This window comes from Lycium ferocissimum, unplaced genomic scaffold (assembly GCF_029784015.1).
Source record: "Lycium ferocissimum isolate CSIRO_LF1 unplaced genomic scaffold, AGI_CSIRO_Lferr_CH_V1 ctg17694, whole genome shotgun sequence".
NCBI lineage: Eukaryota > Viridiplantae > Streptophyta > Magnoliopsida > Solanales > Solanaceae > Lycium > Lycium ferocissimum.
The window spans coordinates 1-15,065 of NW_026717359.1; the positions used below are offsets into that span (position 1 = coordinate 1).

At 33.1% G+C, this 15,065-nt stretch overlaps 2 protein-coding genes and 1 non-coding gene across 3 annotated transcripts; 2 read left to right on the top strand and 1 right to left on the bottom strand.

Annotated features, from left to right (window-relative positions):
* The first annotated feature begins 3,462 nt into the window (after positions 1-3,462).
* Positions 3,463-5,154, top strand: LOC132042751 (F-box/FBD/LRR-repeat protein At5g53840-like). The gene is made up of 4 exons (XM_059433279.1): positions 3,463-4,104; positions 4,210-4,461; positions 4,555-4,728; positions 4,948-5,154. The coding sequence occupies exons 1-4, from the start codon at positions 3,463-3,465 to the stop codon at positions 5,152-5,154; spliced, it is 1,275 nt and encodes a 424-aa protein (XP_059289262.1).
* A 560-nt stretch (positions 5,155-5,714) lies between these two features.
* LOC132042754 (U6 spliceosomal RNA) lies at positions 5,715-5,818 on the top strand. Its single transcript, XR_009411561.1, has one exon. It is a non-coding gene; the product is annotated as a U6 spliceosomal RNA (small nuclear RNA).
* A 1,399-nt stretch (positions 5,819-7,217) lies between these two features.
* On the bottom strand, positions 7,218-9,878 carry LOC132042752 (membrane protein PM19L-like). The gene is made up of 4 exons (XM_059433280.1): positions 9,621-9,878; positions 8,737-8,956; positions 7,491-7,536; positions 7,218-7,359 (listed from the first exon to the last, which is right to left on the bottom strand). Exons 1-4 carry the CDS (start codon positions 9,745-9,747, stop codon positions 7,273-7,275), a joined length of 480 nt encoding a protein of 159 aa, XP_059289263.1. The 5' UTR covers positions 9,748-9,878; the 3' UTR covers positions 7,218-7,272.
* Positions 9,879-15,065: the final 5,187 nt, after the last annotated feature.

Consider the following 15,065-nt stretch of genomic DNA (forward strand, 5'->3'; position numbering starts at 1 on the left):
TAATTATACAAATTGTAAGTTAAAACAAGAAAACTATTAAAAATACGATATGATCTTGAATTGGGCATAGGTAGAGCCCATCATCTTTGGAATCTTTGCACATTAGATACAGGCAGGACCATGTTCAGGAATGGGATGAAGATGGTAAGTATGTTAGCTTACATGAGGATCACAATAGGATTGCATGAGTGGGTCTGGACTAAATCATGTTTACATATGACAAGATCAACAATTTGAATTTCAGGCAAAGCAACAATCACAGTATGGTGGAACAGCACATAAACTCTTATTAGTGATATTATTAGTTCATAAGTTGCACAACTTGATGATTCATACCCACTGATTTAGAAAGCACCAGTTAGGCAGTTCCAGTTTTAGTTTCAGGAAAATGAACCTTCACACAAAACTCAAACCAAACATTGCTATTGTAATTATCATCTATCCCGAGAAGTGAATCTCTAAGCATTGCTACCACACCAACAACTATCCCCAAAGACAAGATTCAGACCATATAGAGATTTGAAAGAGACTAGAGAATATGCAAATGACATAAAGGGATTGACTTAGCATGTGAATAGGCATGAAGAATACTAATTTCACAAAGGGGAAACTATAGGCTAATACTGATAATATGTAGGCACATGAGATTCCTTTTTAATTTAGGCAAGGACAGGTGTTCAAATCATAGGTATGGGTAAACCAGAAGGATACAGGTAATGTCATTAAATATGATCTTACTTAATGTGTTTTAGGACTAAACTAACACAGCACTTGAGTTGAAATAGAAAACTCCAAGTCAAAGTGTTCATGTAAAACATCTCAAACATATAACAACATCTTAGATATCAATAAAATAAATGATTAGACATTCTTAGACATCCCATACAAGTTAATCATCAAGTGAACAGGTACATTTGGCATTCCTACTCCAGCCTATCAACTAGATACAGCAGTTTCACTATTCACACAGGTTTAAATGAATATCCCTAGGGATGCATGCCTCGGTATGATTCGGACAATGCTCAAGTAAGCTTAGGCGTATCTGTACCGCACAGGGAATGATCACATAGTAATACGCTAGTATGTTTGTCAATATGGAACCTCGAATATATTTTCGTAATTTAACGAGTCCTAGCATATATTAGAGACATCAAGCCGAGTCTAAATGTTACTCAACCTTATTGACGATTTTCGCCCAACCACCCCACATCAATCTCGTAATAAACCTAGCATGCTAGATATCTATAACTTAATCCCCCTACCACTACAATAAGCAATCAAAATCATTAAAATCCATACTAAGTTCCATCAAGTGAAATAAACCCGAAAAGGCAGCATCGAATATGATCGACCAACCAACTAGCAATGACCATGCTAAACCAAACACAAAATGAAGCAAATAGCCCTAAAGTTGCATGGGGAATCAGTTAAAACAACACTAAACAAAAATGGGAAGGAGCTATTCACTTACTCAAGGAACCAACTTAAAATATCATACCCATACATGCTTGAACACATAAACAAACTAACATAGAAAACATATCTAAATAGACTCGAATCGAACATAGCATATAAACGAACACATCTTGACTAAAAACGGAAATCGATTAAATAAAGAAGACTTGCTCGCATGCTCACATGCACCAAAGCTAGATTATTCTACATAAACATACTTTTTACCACGTACCGACCGACAAGAAAAACATATTTAACTAACTCACCGTACAAGATTAATTAAAATCCTAACTAATACCTACATATACAAACGATTTAACCTGATAACCAAGTTGACTTTAACTAAACTAGCATGCCTTAAATCACAAACTAAAACAACACAGAACAAACAGAAAATGTGAGACAGAAAATAAAGAATAGAGAATTACCTTCTTCGGGTGCAGCGAAATGGGTACGGGGCCTTCGATCTACGCTCGAACACTTCAAATCTCCGAGTTTGCGTAGACTCGGATGCGAAACAATAACAAGGCAAAAATGCGAAAATAAAAAATGGCTCGACACTTTGAATATTAAGAAAACAGTGGGCTAATATTTTAGGGGAAAACAAAGGCGGTTGGCAAACTCAATATTTTCGAAGATTTCCACCACCGGAAAATTTGTTATTTTCAGGGGCTTTCGCCAACGGAAAACTTGTTTTCAGAACTTAATTTTCAGTGGGGATTTTGCGATTCAAGCTCTGGTTTTGTAAGGGATTTTTGCGATTCCCGGGCTTATCCTAAACGATTCAAGGCCGGATTATTTATAGGATGAATTTCTAGGGGATTTCTGCGGTTGAAACCTTCGTTCTTAGGGGGTGGTTTCTGCGATTCTAAAAATCTCTGAGTTCTTGGGGAATTTCCTCAATCAAAAAGAATCCCCCTCTATCATCCGAATTCGGATCATTTTATAGCTGTGATTAGGGTTTAAGAAGCAAAGGGGAGCGTATGAGAGAGACAGGAGCGGCGTGGGGAACAAGGGGGAGTGGAGAGGAACGTGAGGCGTGGGGGACAGGCGTGGTGGAGGTGGCAGAGAACGTGGGAGAGGGACGAAGGAGAGAGGAGGAGGGAGAAGAGAGAAAGGAGAAGGAGGGGGTGCGGCGGGCTGAAGGAAAAATGAAAGAACCCTAGTGGTTCTTTTGTTGAAATGGGGACTGGGCCGGTCGGGTCGGGTAGGTTAGTGGACTGGGTCAATTTTCTTTTGGGCTGGGTATTAAAACGTGGGCTGATTCATGAATTGATCCGAAAATATGGGTTGGTTGGGCTACAACATTTTAAATAAAAGACCTATTTAAATATCTTGTGTTAAAATACTATTCGATATAAAATATGCAATTATTAATGCTCAGATAGTAAAAAAAATGGCGTTGTAATAGCCGTGCAATAATATTTCGAAAATCCCCAGTAAATAAACACTATTATTTAATTATGCAAAGATAAATGTGATGTGTGTGCGTAAGCTGGTAAAATGCCGAAATGATAAAAAATGCGAATTATAATAATACTGGTAATAATAATAATAATAATAATAAACAATAATAATGATAGTGATAATAGTGGTAACGGTAGTAAAAATAGCAGATAATAACAATGCTGACTTCAATCGGACAATAAAATGCCGATATATTAGTAAAAGTTAATAATTATAATAAAAATATAAATAATTGTTGCTTAAATTGCCAAAAATAGTAGAAAATGTAAATAAATATTTAGGGAAGACGGGACAAAATCGGGTGTCAACAAACGTAAAAATCAGTTTTAAAGAAAACTTGATTGCTATAGTAAAATGTTATTATAGAGGGTGACTGCTATAGAGAGATCAGTTTGTATACATGTATTACTTAACCATAGTACTTAATGGTACTATATATTCATTCTCACTTTATTTTGTTTGGTGTGTCTCTGTTTGAGAAGGAAAGGAAAGCCTTCAAGGCACCAAAAAAGACAAATTAAAGGTAGCAATTTTCTTAAGATGGCAGAAACAAAGGATGGTCGATTGCACAAGCATCCAAAGCATTCATTTGGTGAAACAATTGATAGAATATCAGAGTTGCCTGTGCATATAATTCATCACATCTTCTCTAAATTCAACCAAAAAGAGGCTGCCAAAACTTGTGTCTTGTCCAAGAGATGGTACTATTGTTGGACTTCTAGACCTATTCTGGTATTCTGTCAATTACCATATATGCCCCTGGAGAAGTTTGTCAAGTTGGTTGATCAATTCTTACAACCCCACCTTGAAGAAAACTTACATCTTGAAGAATTCAACCTTCAATATCCTCCGGAATTGGCTTCGCATCATATCGATAGATGGATTGATTTGGCAGTTAAACTTAATGTCAAAGTGCTAAAAATTGACACTTCGGATGATTCCGGTTCCCATAATTTACCTGATGTTATTTATGCTGCTAAAAAGCTGACAACATTGAAGCTAAGCAGATGCAAGTTTGAATTTGACATTAGCACCACTAGCATTATAAGATTCTGTTGTCTTAAGGATCTTCACTTGAGTTATGTCCATATCTCTGAACGCCAATTACAAAGAGTATTCGATAGACGTCCGTTCATCAGGAATCTAAGCTTGTCTAATTGCGAGGGAATAAGCAAATTACATGTATTTGGCGGCCTAGTACATCTGGATAATTTGAATGTTGCATTGTGAAAACTCCGTAGTGTGATAGTCCAGGCTCCAAATCTGATGAAATTCACCTTAATACAGGTGAGGAATCTAGAAGAAGTCGAGATTCAAGCTCCAAATTTATTGGAATTCAATTTTGGGGGTGACAAAATGGCCTTCTCATCTATGGATCCTTCTTCCCTGGAAAGCGTCCAACTCAGTTTTTGGTTGTTTGAGACACCAATAATAATTAAGTTTGGAAATGTGGACAGTAGCTGGTGCACCAACCTTCAGCACTTTCTTCAAAAGTTCAACTATTCTAAAGGTCTGATATTAGTAATATCTTGCTGCAGGGTAAGAGTTTCTCTTTTCTTCGATCGTTGCAGCTTCATGGATAAAATAAATTATTGGTTTAGGCCATGTCATTGACAAAATATAATATTGCAGACTCAAATCATCCTTATTTATGAAGATCCAAGAGAAATTATTGTTCCCCCATGTCCTAATATCGAAATATTCATTGCACCTATGCAGCGTGTTGAATCAATCATAGACAGGTTAATGTTCAGGCCTCCCAAGATCATATCCGTACTTCCATGCACAAAGAGTAAAGTACTCCAGGTAATTTCTTTCTTTACATGGAAATCCTTTCAAATTAGATAAACTCTCCTAGTTGTATATATAAAATAGGTTTAACTTTTGTACATCGTATCTGTGTATATAAGTTAAATCTAAAATTTAAACATGCAATAGACATTTGCTTTTATGTTGATTGCTAGCTTGTCTCTCATAATCATTAGTTTATTCTCTATATCTTATGTTTGTTTATTTAAAATACAGGTGCTGCCTGAGATAAAAGGGTGTCCAAAGAAGCGAAAATCTGGTAAAGATTGTTTGTCCAATATCGAGTGTTTTTATTGTCAACGCGAATTAAAAGAAGTCGGCAATTTTATGGACACAACCGATGAGGAAATGGCCTCTTGGTATTCTTGGTTGAAATCCACGCCTCTGATTGACCAAGTGACTACCTTCACGTTCAATTCTTAGACTAGAAAGGTGATTTTGGTCAGTTGTTTGATTAGGTAATTTTGGTCAGCTGTTTGATTAACTTTTGGATCATAGATGGTTAAATTGCAACTTCTTGAATTTGCAATTTTGAAGATACAATGAATTCAATGCTAAAACCTTCACGTTCAATTCTTAGACATGCCGAAGAATTCAACATTAGATACCTTGGTCATGATCCAAGATTGGCTTCTCATATGGATCATTGGATTACGTTGGTGGTTAAGCTTAAGGTCAAGGTCTTTGAAAATTAAGCTATCGTCTGTAAGTTATTCACTGAAACTGATATCACCAGTTTCAAATGGATTTAGAGGGTGATTTGGCTAGAAAGGTGATTTTGATTAGCTCTTTAGTTAACTTTTGGATCATCGATGGTTAAATTGCAACTTCTTAAATTTTATCTTGGTTGGCATATGCTAGATGCATAATTCTTTCCATTTCAAAAGCATGTAGTCATCATTCTATTTGTTAGTTCTTCAGGGGATGGGGACATTTTGCCTGTTATAATGCCAATAAATTTAGAGCATAGATATAGGGTGCTTGTCCCTTCGGTGATATCCAATATAATTCAAACAATACGAAGAAGATTAGCATGGCCTTTGCACAAGAATGATCATACACAAATCAAGAAATGGTCCTGATTTTAAAAAAAAAAATAGATATAGGATGATTTGGTCTACTCTAGAATCTCAAAAGATCTGACCTCATAGGCTAGAAAGTATGAATTTGCTATGTTTAGGAAACAAATAAGGTTGTTTGAACCCTTGCCTTTTAAATTTTCCATCTCTGTTAGCATCTCTTTCAAGGCTATTAAGAGTGTGTGTGTGTGTGTGTTTGCATTCATCTTAATAGCACCCGATTGGTAGTAGATTGGAGTTTACCTCCTTTACTGTATCTGGCAATTCACATTTCTCTGCCACTTCAGCATTGAGATACATTATATTAGGGGTGTCAAATATGGCCCAAAAAATGATGGCCCGCCCAACCCACCCAAAATTTTATGGGTTAGGCACAAGATAATTTCATGTGGGGCTGATTTTAGCCCAACCCAACATAGCCTAGATACTGTTTATTTTCTTCAACAATCACGAGCTAGAAGCATATCGTCGTTTTATTTAAAAAGTAGCTCGAAGCCCCTTGTTTTGTTACTGCTTTCCTGGTTTTTCTGCAGTCGTTAGCTTATTGACGTGATGCATCCGATTTTGAGGAAGAGTTGTTTCTTTAGTTGCAGAGGAAACTTAAAAATTGGATTTTTTTTTATTTTTTTTTTTTGGTTTTTGATGTTTTAACCAGCACATACTTTTGATAATTCTTTGCTTCCCAATATATTACTTCAGTAGTTACCCCTTTTCACTATTTCATTCTTCTGCACCAAGTAAGAAGCACATTTCTTTATGAGAGGAATGTTTTTTTTTTTTGGTTTCTCATGTCATGATTTTAACTTTATATCTCATATTGTGGAAGACTGACTTTTTGCTGTAAAGCCTGGATATTTTGAATCTAAATTGTTTGGATTCTCCAATAATATCACAGGGTGCTTGTCGGATCCCTCAAAATTAGTGCATTTTTGAAGGATCTGACATGGGTATGGCAATATTTTTGGAGAGTCCGAGCAGCATAGGTCTAGATATTTGAATGGTTAAGGATCTGACTTTTTCCCTTATTCAGTCTTCCTGTTGGAAAGGCGAAAAAAGGCCAAGGAAGGCTAATACTTGTTTATGAGTTTTAACTTATATACCTTTTGTCAATGTGAGGAAATTTTCACTATCAGGTCATCCAAAGATATATACAGATAACCCTTCATAAAAAAGTGAGATTTATAATCTTGAACATAAAGCATGTTGACCGCGAATACACGTGTAAAGATGACCCAATTGCGGGAAAAATATTTTACACCGTCAATGGATATTAGTTTAACTCTTTGTATTACTTATTTGCTCCGGACAACTTCAAAGGAGGTATAATAGTTGAAAGACAATTAGCCATCATCTGGCTAAATTTGTACACACAAGAATTTAGAAATTACAAAATTAAAAAGTAAAATATTGCAAAGTAATTCACACTCTTCACACTTTTATGATTCAGATCCCAAAAGCTCATCTATCTCCTGGTTGAAGCACCATGAATGGCAGCTATATACACCAGTTGAGTGAAACATAGGATTATCAAGAATGCTTCCATTGTTATCTGCAAAATTGATCAATATACAAAAGGTAACAGATTTGTAACATTATTCTTTTTCAAAAAATTCAAATATTATTAATGTATAAAATTTTGGGGATTATTAGGAGGGTAATTCAGTTGTATCATTAACTTACCAATCTGGCATTCCTAAGTTGCAGTTCAATTTGTTTCCAGGCAAAGCTGCACAAAAGAGCATCCCAGTTAGTATAATACAAAGACATAATGGCATAAAATTTGAGAACAGGGACAATCTAAATAATTATTTTTTTAATGTCAGCGTAATTTAACATGTTATAGTTAGCAGGTTGTCTGTCTTATTTTCAGGTAGCTAGTACACCTATTGTGGACAATTACCTGAATATATGACCTGATACGGTAAAAATTCTTTTACACTGCCGGTTTATGGACCCTAAACTTGCACGACATTGTCTACCTTATTTAACAGGTAACTAGTCCATTTATTATGGCAGTTACCAGAAGTTATCTTTCAAATCACCAGATAGCGTAAAAATTCTTTTGAAGTTGCCAGTTTATGGACGGATAATGGACCCTAAACTCGAAAGACGTTATCTGCCTTATTTTCCAGGTAAATAGTCCACATATTGTGGAAAATTACTTGAAGTTATCTTTTAGACGACGTGATAGCGTAACACTGTCGATTTAGACACAAAGGTCAAATGACTTTGCCTACTTTATTTTCCAGGTAACTATCTACTTATTGTGGGTATTTACCCAAAGTGATCTTTTAGATGACTTGGCAATGTATTGCCAGTTTACAGACCCTAAACTCGAAGACTTTGCCTATCTTATTTTTCAGGTAACTAGTTCACTTATTGTGGACAGTTACTTGAAGTTATCTTTTAGATGACCTGATAGCGTAACGTTTTCAGTTATAGAACCTAAACTCAAATGACTTTGCCCACCTTATTTTCCAGGTAAGTGGTCCATTTATTGTAAGCGGTTACCTGAAGTTATCTTTTAGATGACTTGATAGCGTAAATATTCATTTACGCGCCTGATTATAGACCCTAAACTAGAATGACTTTGTCTACCTTATTTTTTAGGTAATTAGTCTGTCCATTTATTGTGGTCAGTGTACCTGAAGTTATCCTTTAAATGATTTTATAGCATAAAACTATCAGTTTAGATCCAACATTCGAATGACTTTGCGTGCGTTGTTTTCCAAGTAACTAGTTTAGTTGAAGTTATTTTTTAGATGACCTTATAGTGTAACGCCTCCAGTTTATAGACCCTAAACTCAAACGACTTTATCTACTTATTTTTTAGATAACTATTCCACTTATTATGAATAGTTACCAAAGTTATCTTTTACGTGACCCGATAACATTAAAAAAAAAAATTCAAGTTGTCAAAATTTACCCCATGGCAAGAAGTGTAAGACTCCATGAAATTGTGGCAGCAGAAGCAGCAGCTTGTAAGCTATCAATATTCCAATGGCGAATGTGGTTGAATCCACAAAGGGCTGATGCAACTCCCACAACACCAGCAATTAAAGCAAACACAACAAAGAATCCAGTGGCTGCATTTCCCATTGGGAAGTATATTGGAGAGAAATGTGCAGGAAGATTAAATCTTGGACCTGTTAAAAAAAATACAAACTCTGTTAATTTGTAAATTATATATCCATAGACCATCTTGCTTAAAACGTTGGATCATAGGCGAATTCAGAATATAAAGTGATCAGTAAGTTCAGAATGAGTGTGATCTCATCATATGTATAATTAAAAAATGTTACATAATTCGCGCTAAAAACAATGAGTTTATTTGAACTTGCGGAACCAGCCCTGAAACTGCATCGGTGTTGGACCAACTTTGCTAGTCGTTAGGTGAACCTTTTTGTGGAAATAGCGCCTATTGGCTAATTTACAACCATGTCTTTGAAAAATACCACAGTTATGGAATTTCAAATTTCACGAGTGAAACTTCAAAACATTATCATAGAGTTTCACTTGTGGAGTTTGATACTCTAGGATAGCGGTTATTTTTTCAATTATGGCGGCTGAAAAGTGGCTAATTATGAATCTTCCCCCGAATTCTTTGCATGTATCAATTATTCTGTGAAATGAATGATAAAATTCTCGCGACCAAGTACAAATAATAATAGAATTCAAATCCAGTTAATTAGATTGGATATGGTAGAATTCTGAATCCGAACCTCATAAAGTTCAAATCCCGAATCTGCCAAACTTGAGATTTAATCACACTTTCATATATTGGAGTGTTTGAAGATAATATATGCTTACCTATGATGAAACCATGATCAATGCCATAGTTCATAGCCCATCCACCAATGCCTAAAATAATGACATACATGCAAAAGTTGAGGACCAAGAGCAAAGTTGCAACTGGTTTTAGCTGCCCATTAGCCATTTTGGACTTAGAAATTAATTGGTATTATAAAAAAAGGAAATAATTCTTGATGAAGATATTATAATTAAGGGTTTTGTAGAGGGTTTTAGGTACAAGAAGAATTTGTGCAAATACATGTGTTTCTTGCAACTTCTTTGGGGTTATATATACATTTTGATAATATATTTATGCTTATCATTGAAGGTTTTGGTTCTTTTCTTGTAAGGATGTAAAGGGCTTTGTGGTGTTGTAAAGATCATATATATGATGCTTCATTATCAAGAAAACCAAGAAGAAAATATAAAAAATAAGAAAAAAAAACAAGATTCTTTCTTGCTAGTAATTCTTTTCTCCAAATATTCCTTCTTTTGGGATGTATATTCCTTGATTTCGAAATCAACATTCATATTTAGTTATATATAAGTTCTTTTTAAAAAGGAAGTGTTATACCTTGCCAACCTTGTAAGAGCTCATTTTAAAAGTACATATTAATAATACTATTTTATGTTGGATAATATTTATAGGAGTAGTTTATTTGCAATATTACTTCAGAGATTTCCATTTGGAATTTAAAACAAAAACTAACGACACATTATTTCATGAATCATCTCTTGTTGAACTCCAGTGGGTAATAATTATGACAGAATAATGTCACATAAACAAAAAGTTTCAAAAGTCTTATTTCTTAAATGCTACGCTCAATCAAATAAATTCGTATAAGTTGAAATGAATGGAGAACATTGCATGTAATTAATTTTTATGTAATTTAATCATCATAATATACTAAAAGTGGGAAGCACCTACCTCCAAAATTAGATTACCATTTTGCCCTTGCACTAAATCAAAATATAGTAAATAAAACATCTAATTAAATAGTAATATTTAAATTACATGATGGTTAACTACAGCAACAATAAATTAAATATAATCACCATTACGTGACAGCCTTTTCATTGCTATAAAAGTCATTAATTATACTCTTACAGACTTCTTTGTTCATTTTGGTTATATTTATATTATTAGTATCAAATTTCACATGCGTTTTTGACTTATAGGAACCAAAAAAAAAAGACTTATAGGAACACAACAAATCTGTATTGCGTTAAATTCGGTCATTTGATAATTCATCTAATTAAATAATGCATATCTATATACTTTTTTACCCCTCTACCAATTAATGCTCTTATAATATTTTTGTATACAAATGTAAATGCACATTTAAATAAAAACCTTTAATGCAATATTAATATTGAATAATGTATCAGCCACATTGATGCCTTTTGAGTTTTGAGTATCTCAAAATGTAAGGCTAAACGTATTTGACATTCGCTGGAAAATGCATCTATTCTTTGTATTTCTAGCCAGAGTAAATTCAGATAATACTTAATTTGTTTTTTTATATTTTAATTAATATTTAGAATATCAAGATTTTCACATTTCATCTTCCATATAACCAACATGTAACTTATTTCTTCATTAACCACTATTTAGCGAACTAATTCATTAATATAAAAATCTGTAGAATTTGAAGAGTTGCCTTAAGTACTTAAATGACTAATTTAATTACTAGATACGTGGATGAGATTATGGGAAGCCCAAAAAACATCAAGAAAGAACTATTTAAAGGCTTGAAATGGTTTCCATTTCTGTTGATTTACGCTTGTAAAGATTTTTTTCTTCAATTTCTACATTTTCGTAGTCTTTTTAAGCTTTGTATTTTTTTATTTTTTTTTAACGATTTTGGAGAGGCATGATATGTGGTGTAATTCAATTGTGCACTAAAACATAAACAAACAAAAAAAACATTAAAAACTCAAGAAGTTTGTTCGAGAAGTGCTATACATGGCTTGAGTGCACTAAAACATAAACAAACAAAAAAATTAGAAACTCAAGAAGTTTGTTCGAGAAGTGCTATAAATGGCTTGAGAGTAAACAAAATCTGAAAGCCAAACTCAAGAAAATAGTCTGGAAATTTACAAAGGTGAATTGCCAATAATAGGATGTATATATATCATATTTTATGGACTGAAAATATACTAATCTTTTTATTTGTGCTCGAACTAGGGAATTTTGGAGTATCAGCTATTTTTGTCAATGGTATGCTAATCAATCCACCCATTCAAAACGCGAAAGATTTCGGAATTTGGTGATGTCTGTTTTCTTCATATAGTAATAATTTACTTATCATAATACTATTGCATTAGAAGTCATGGCTTAGCTTGCGAAGCTCATGGGACTTCTAATTTTTTTCTTTTTGCTTTCAGATCAAAATATGTAAAGTAAAAAATAAAAAGAGTTACATGTATCTATCACTGGGTACGTTGTTGTTGTTGTTATGGATTTGCGGGGGAATTTTGGGTGGGTGGAAAGTTCACGGGGATTCGGGTGAGATCCATAAAATGCCGATTTAAGTGTCTTATTTTCTTTTTGCTTTGTCTCAAAAGAGAGTTTATTTTCATGTTTAATAAGGCCTGATTCAAGCACGTTCTACCAAAAGAGAGTTTATTTAAAGACTACACATCATTAATTTAATACCACAAAATTCAAAAATCCCTTTGTTTCAAACATGTCTCAAAGCTAAGACAATTGTGATTAAAATCCAATCAAATGGAGAAAAAAAAAACTACACATATTTCATAATAAGTGGTTTTTTTACCGTTTCAATTTGTTTCAAAATGAGTGGCATTTCACAAAATCAAGAAAGCATTAATATTTTTCTTCCAATTTTACCCTATTTAAATAAATGGAGTTTTACGTAATAAAAAAATCGTTAACTATAAAAATTGTCGGCATGTTTGTAATAATTTCTCGGTGAATTGAACTGGGTTTTGACTTTTGAGCGATTAAATCAAACAGATCGATTAATGATTCCATTTTTTTGAGAATGAACTAAAAATTAGGGGAATTTTAAGTTCATTGGGCCATATATGGATTCATTTTTTTTCATTTCTTTTAAGTGGTCTTTTTTTGCCCTTCATATTTGTGGTCTTTAAATTATGCCCCTCATATTCTTTTTTGCCCTTCGCATTTTTGCCGCTTCGCGTTTACAGGCATTTCACATAAATCAAGTTCGAAAGATTAAAAAAAAAAAAATCGCAAGACAAGATTTGGGTCGCGTGTATCACCGGACCCGGCCTTTTTGTTAAGGAATTAATTTTATACCCTATTTAAATAAATGGAGTAAGAGCATACTTTGATAATTCCTTCAAAAAAAATGCCGGTTAACTTTTAATAAAAATTGTGAAGGAATTATCGAAGTTATGTTTGTAATAAGTATTCGGTGAATTGAACTGGGTTTTGACTTTATGCCGGATCCGGCGATTAATTATCAAAGTTACGGAGATACGATCTGCCCATAAGGCAAAAGTATTCCATTTTTTTTTGAGAATTTTTTTTAAAATTTTGACTGCGCGTGGGTTAAAACCTATTAGGGGAATTTTAAGTTCATTGAGGCAAAATTTAAAGAGACCGAACCGGCCATATATGGATTCAATGAGAGATTTTAAAAATGAAAATTGCGAATGTGGGTTCTTATATATAGGACACTGGGACAGAAAAAACTTAATCAATATATAAATACTTAATAATAATTATAATTACATTATGAATTTTTTTTATAAATTTTAAAACTGTATAAGATATTAATTTTTTGCATGCACTTGTGTTTAAATTGTAGTCTAATTCTCTGCCTTTATAGTAATTTAGTTATTTGTCTTTACATGCTAGGTTAATTTATTGTCTTCATTTTGATAAATTTTGAGAATTTGTTTCATCTTAAATATAACTTATCTTTAATTGAGTCCTTAATTATTCATCGTTAATTATTCTCCCGAAATTACACTTTTATTTTTAACATTTTACCTGCTTAAAATGATATTAGGCTCATACAGCATACATGATCAAGACCATAAAAAAAAGATTGCATACAAAGATCAAGATTTTCAAATAAATTGTGTGAGACAAAACTTCTAAATTAAAACTTCCGTTCAATCATAAAGGTAGTCGAGATGCATATAGTAACTCCAAGCCACAAATTCGAATCTCACCATTGATTAGATTCTACAATTTAAGTGGGAGAAGAGTAGAAGAATATAGTCTTATACCTCTTCGAGTTTTAATCTGTGTGTCAATAAGAAACTCACATGAATTTTTCGATTATAAAAAAAAGCATATAAGATCAAGATTTCCAAGATAAATAGAAGTGAAATAAGTGCGTACGCACACACATATAAATGCTATAAAATCGACTAATTTTGTATTGTGCAAATTAACTTTAAAAGAATGCAAAGATTAAATATACTGGAGTAGTTTGATTACTCATCAAGATTGCACGAATTAGATTAAGGGTTGACGTTTGTTAAGCTAACAAAAATTTGAAAGTTCCCATGTATATATAGATGGAAAGAAAGAGGCTTAGCTTAATACATAAAAAAGTTTAAACTTGACTTAGTTTGCAACTTTACATACATAGTCCATCACCAAGTACCGACCACTATTAGCTAGAACCATATCCGTTTTATTTAGATAATAAACAATAAGATAAACAGAATAATGAACAATAAGATAAACAGAAAAACAAGCAATAACTAATACTCTCTCCGTCCTAATTTATGTGTCTTAGTTTGACTGGCATAAAGTTTAAGAAATAAAATGAGACTTTTGAATCTTGTGGTAATGTACTAAAATGTCATAGGAAATGGGTTGAATATGTGCATGTTAATGGAGGAAGGAAATGGGTTGAATGTATGTGTGTTAATGGAGGAAGAAAATGGGTTGGTTGATTTCTTGAAAATAAGCTTTTTATGATTGATGATGAAATTGAATGTGTGTGTTAATGGAGGAAGAAAATGGGTTGAATGTGTGTGTATTAATGGAGGAAGAATATGGTTGGTTGATTTCTTGAAAATAAGCTCTTTATGATTGATGATGAAATTGAATGTATGTGTTAATGGGGGAAGAAAATGGGTTGAATGTGTGTGTGTTAATGGAGGAAGAATATGAGTTAGTTGATTTCTTGAAAATAAACTTTTTATGATTGATGATGAAATTGAATGTGTGTGTTAATGGAGGAAGAAAATGAGTTGATTGATTTCTTGAAATGAAGAAGAAGAAGGAGGATTTAGTGACGAAGAAGATAAAATTAATGGAGGGTTTAATGGTTAATTAGAGGTTAATTAGTATAAATATAATTAATAAAAGAAAAATCAAATGAAAAAAAGAAAGGAAAAGAATATAAAATTAAAATTTAGAAAGTTCAAAGTGGCAGCGGGGAGGATTGGGGAGAGTGTCGGGGCATCTAATTTTTTTTTCCCGTCGGTCGAAAAATCAAAAAAAGGAAA

Bases quoted from the DNA above. Each gene is read 5' to 3' on its own strand.
- LOC132042751 (XM_059433279.1), top strand. From the start codon at position 3,463: ATGGCAGAAACAAAGGATGGTCGATTGCACAAGCATCCAAAGCATTCA. The intron at 4,105-4,209 runs GTATTTGGCGGC...ACCTTAATACAG, and splicing joins AGGGAATAAGCAAATTACAT to GTGAGGAATCTAGAAGAAGT. The intron at 4,462-4,554 runs GTAAGAGTTTCT...ATAATATTGCAG, and splicing joins TAGTAATATCTTGCTGCAGG to ACTCAAATCATCCTTATTTA.
- LOC132042752 (XM_059433280.1), bottom strand. From the start codon at position 9,747: ATGGCTAATGGGCAGCTAAAACCAGTTGCAACTTTGCTCTTGGTCCTC. The intron at 8,957-9,620 runs GTAAGCATATAT...TTTTTTTAACAG, and splicing joins TGATCATGGTTTCATCATAG to GTCCAAGATTTAATCTTCCT. The intron at 7,360-7,490 runs GTAAGTTAATGA...TCAATTTTGCAG, and splicing joins AACTTAGGAATGCCAGATTG to ATAACAATGGAAGCATTCTT.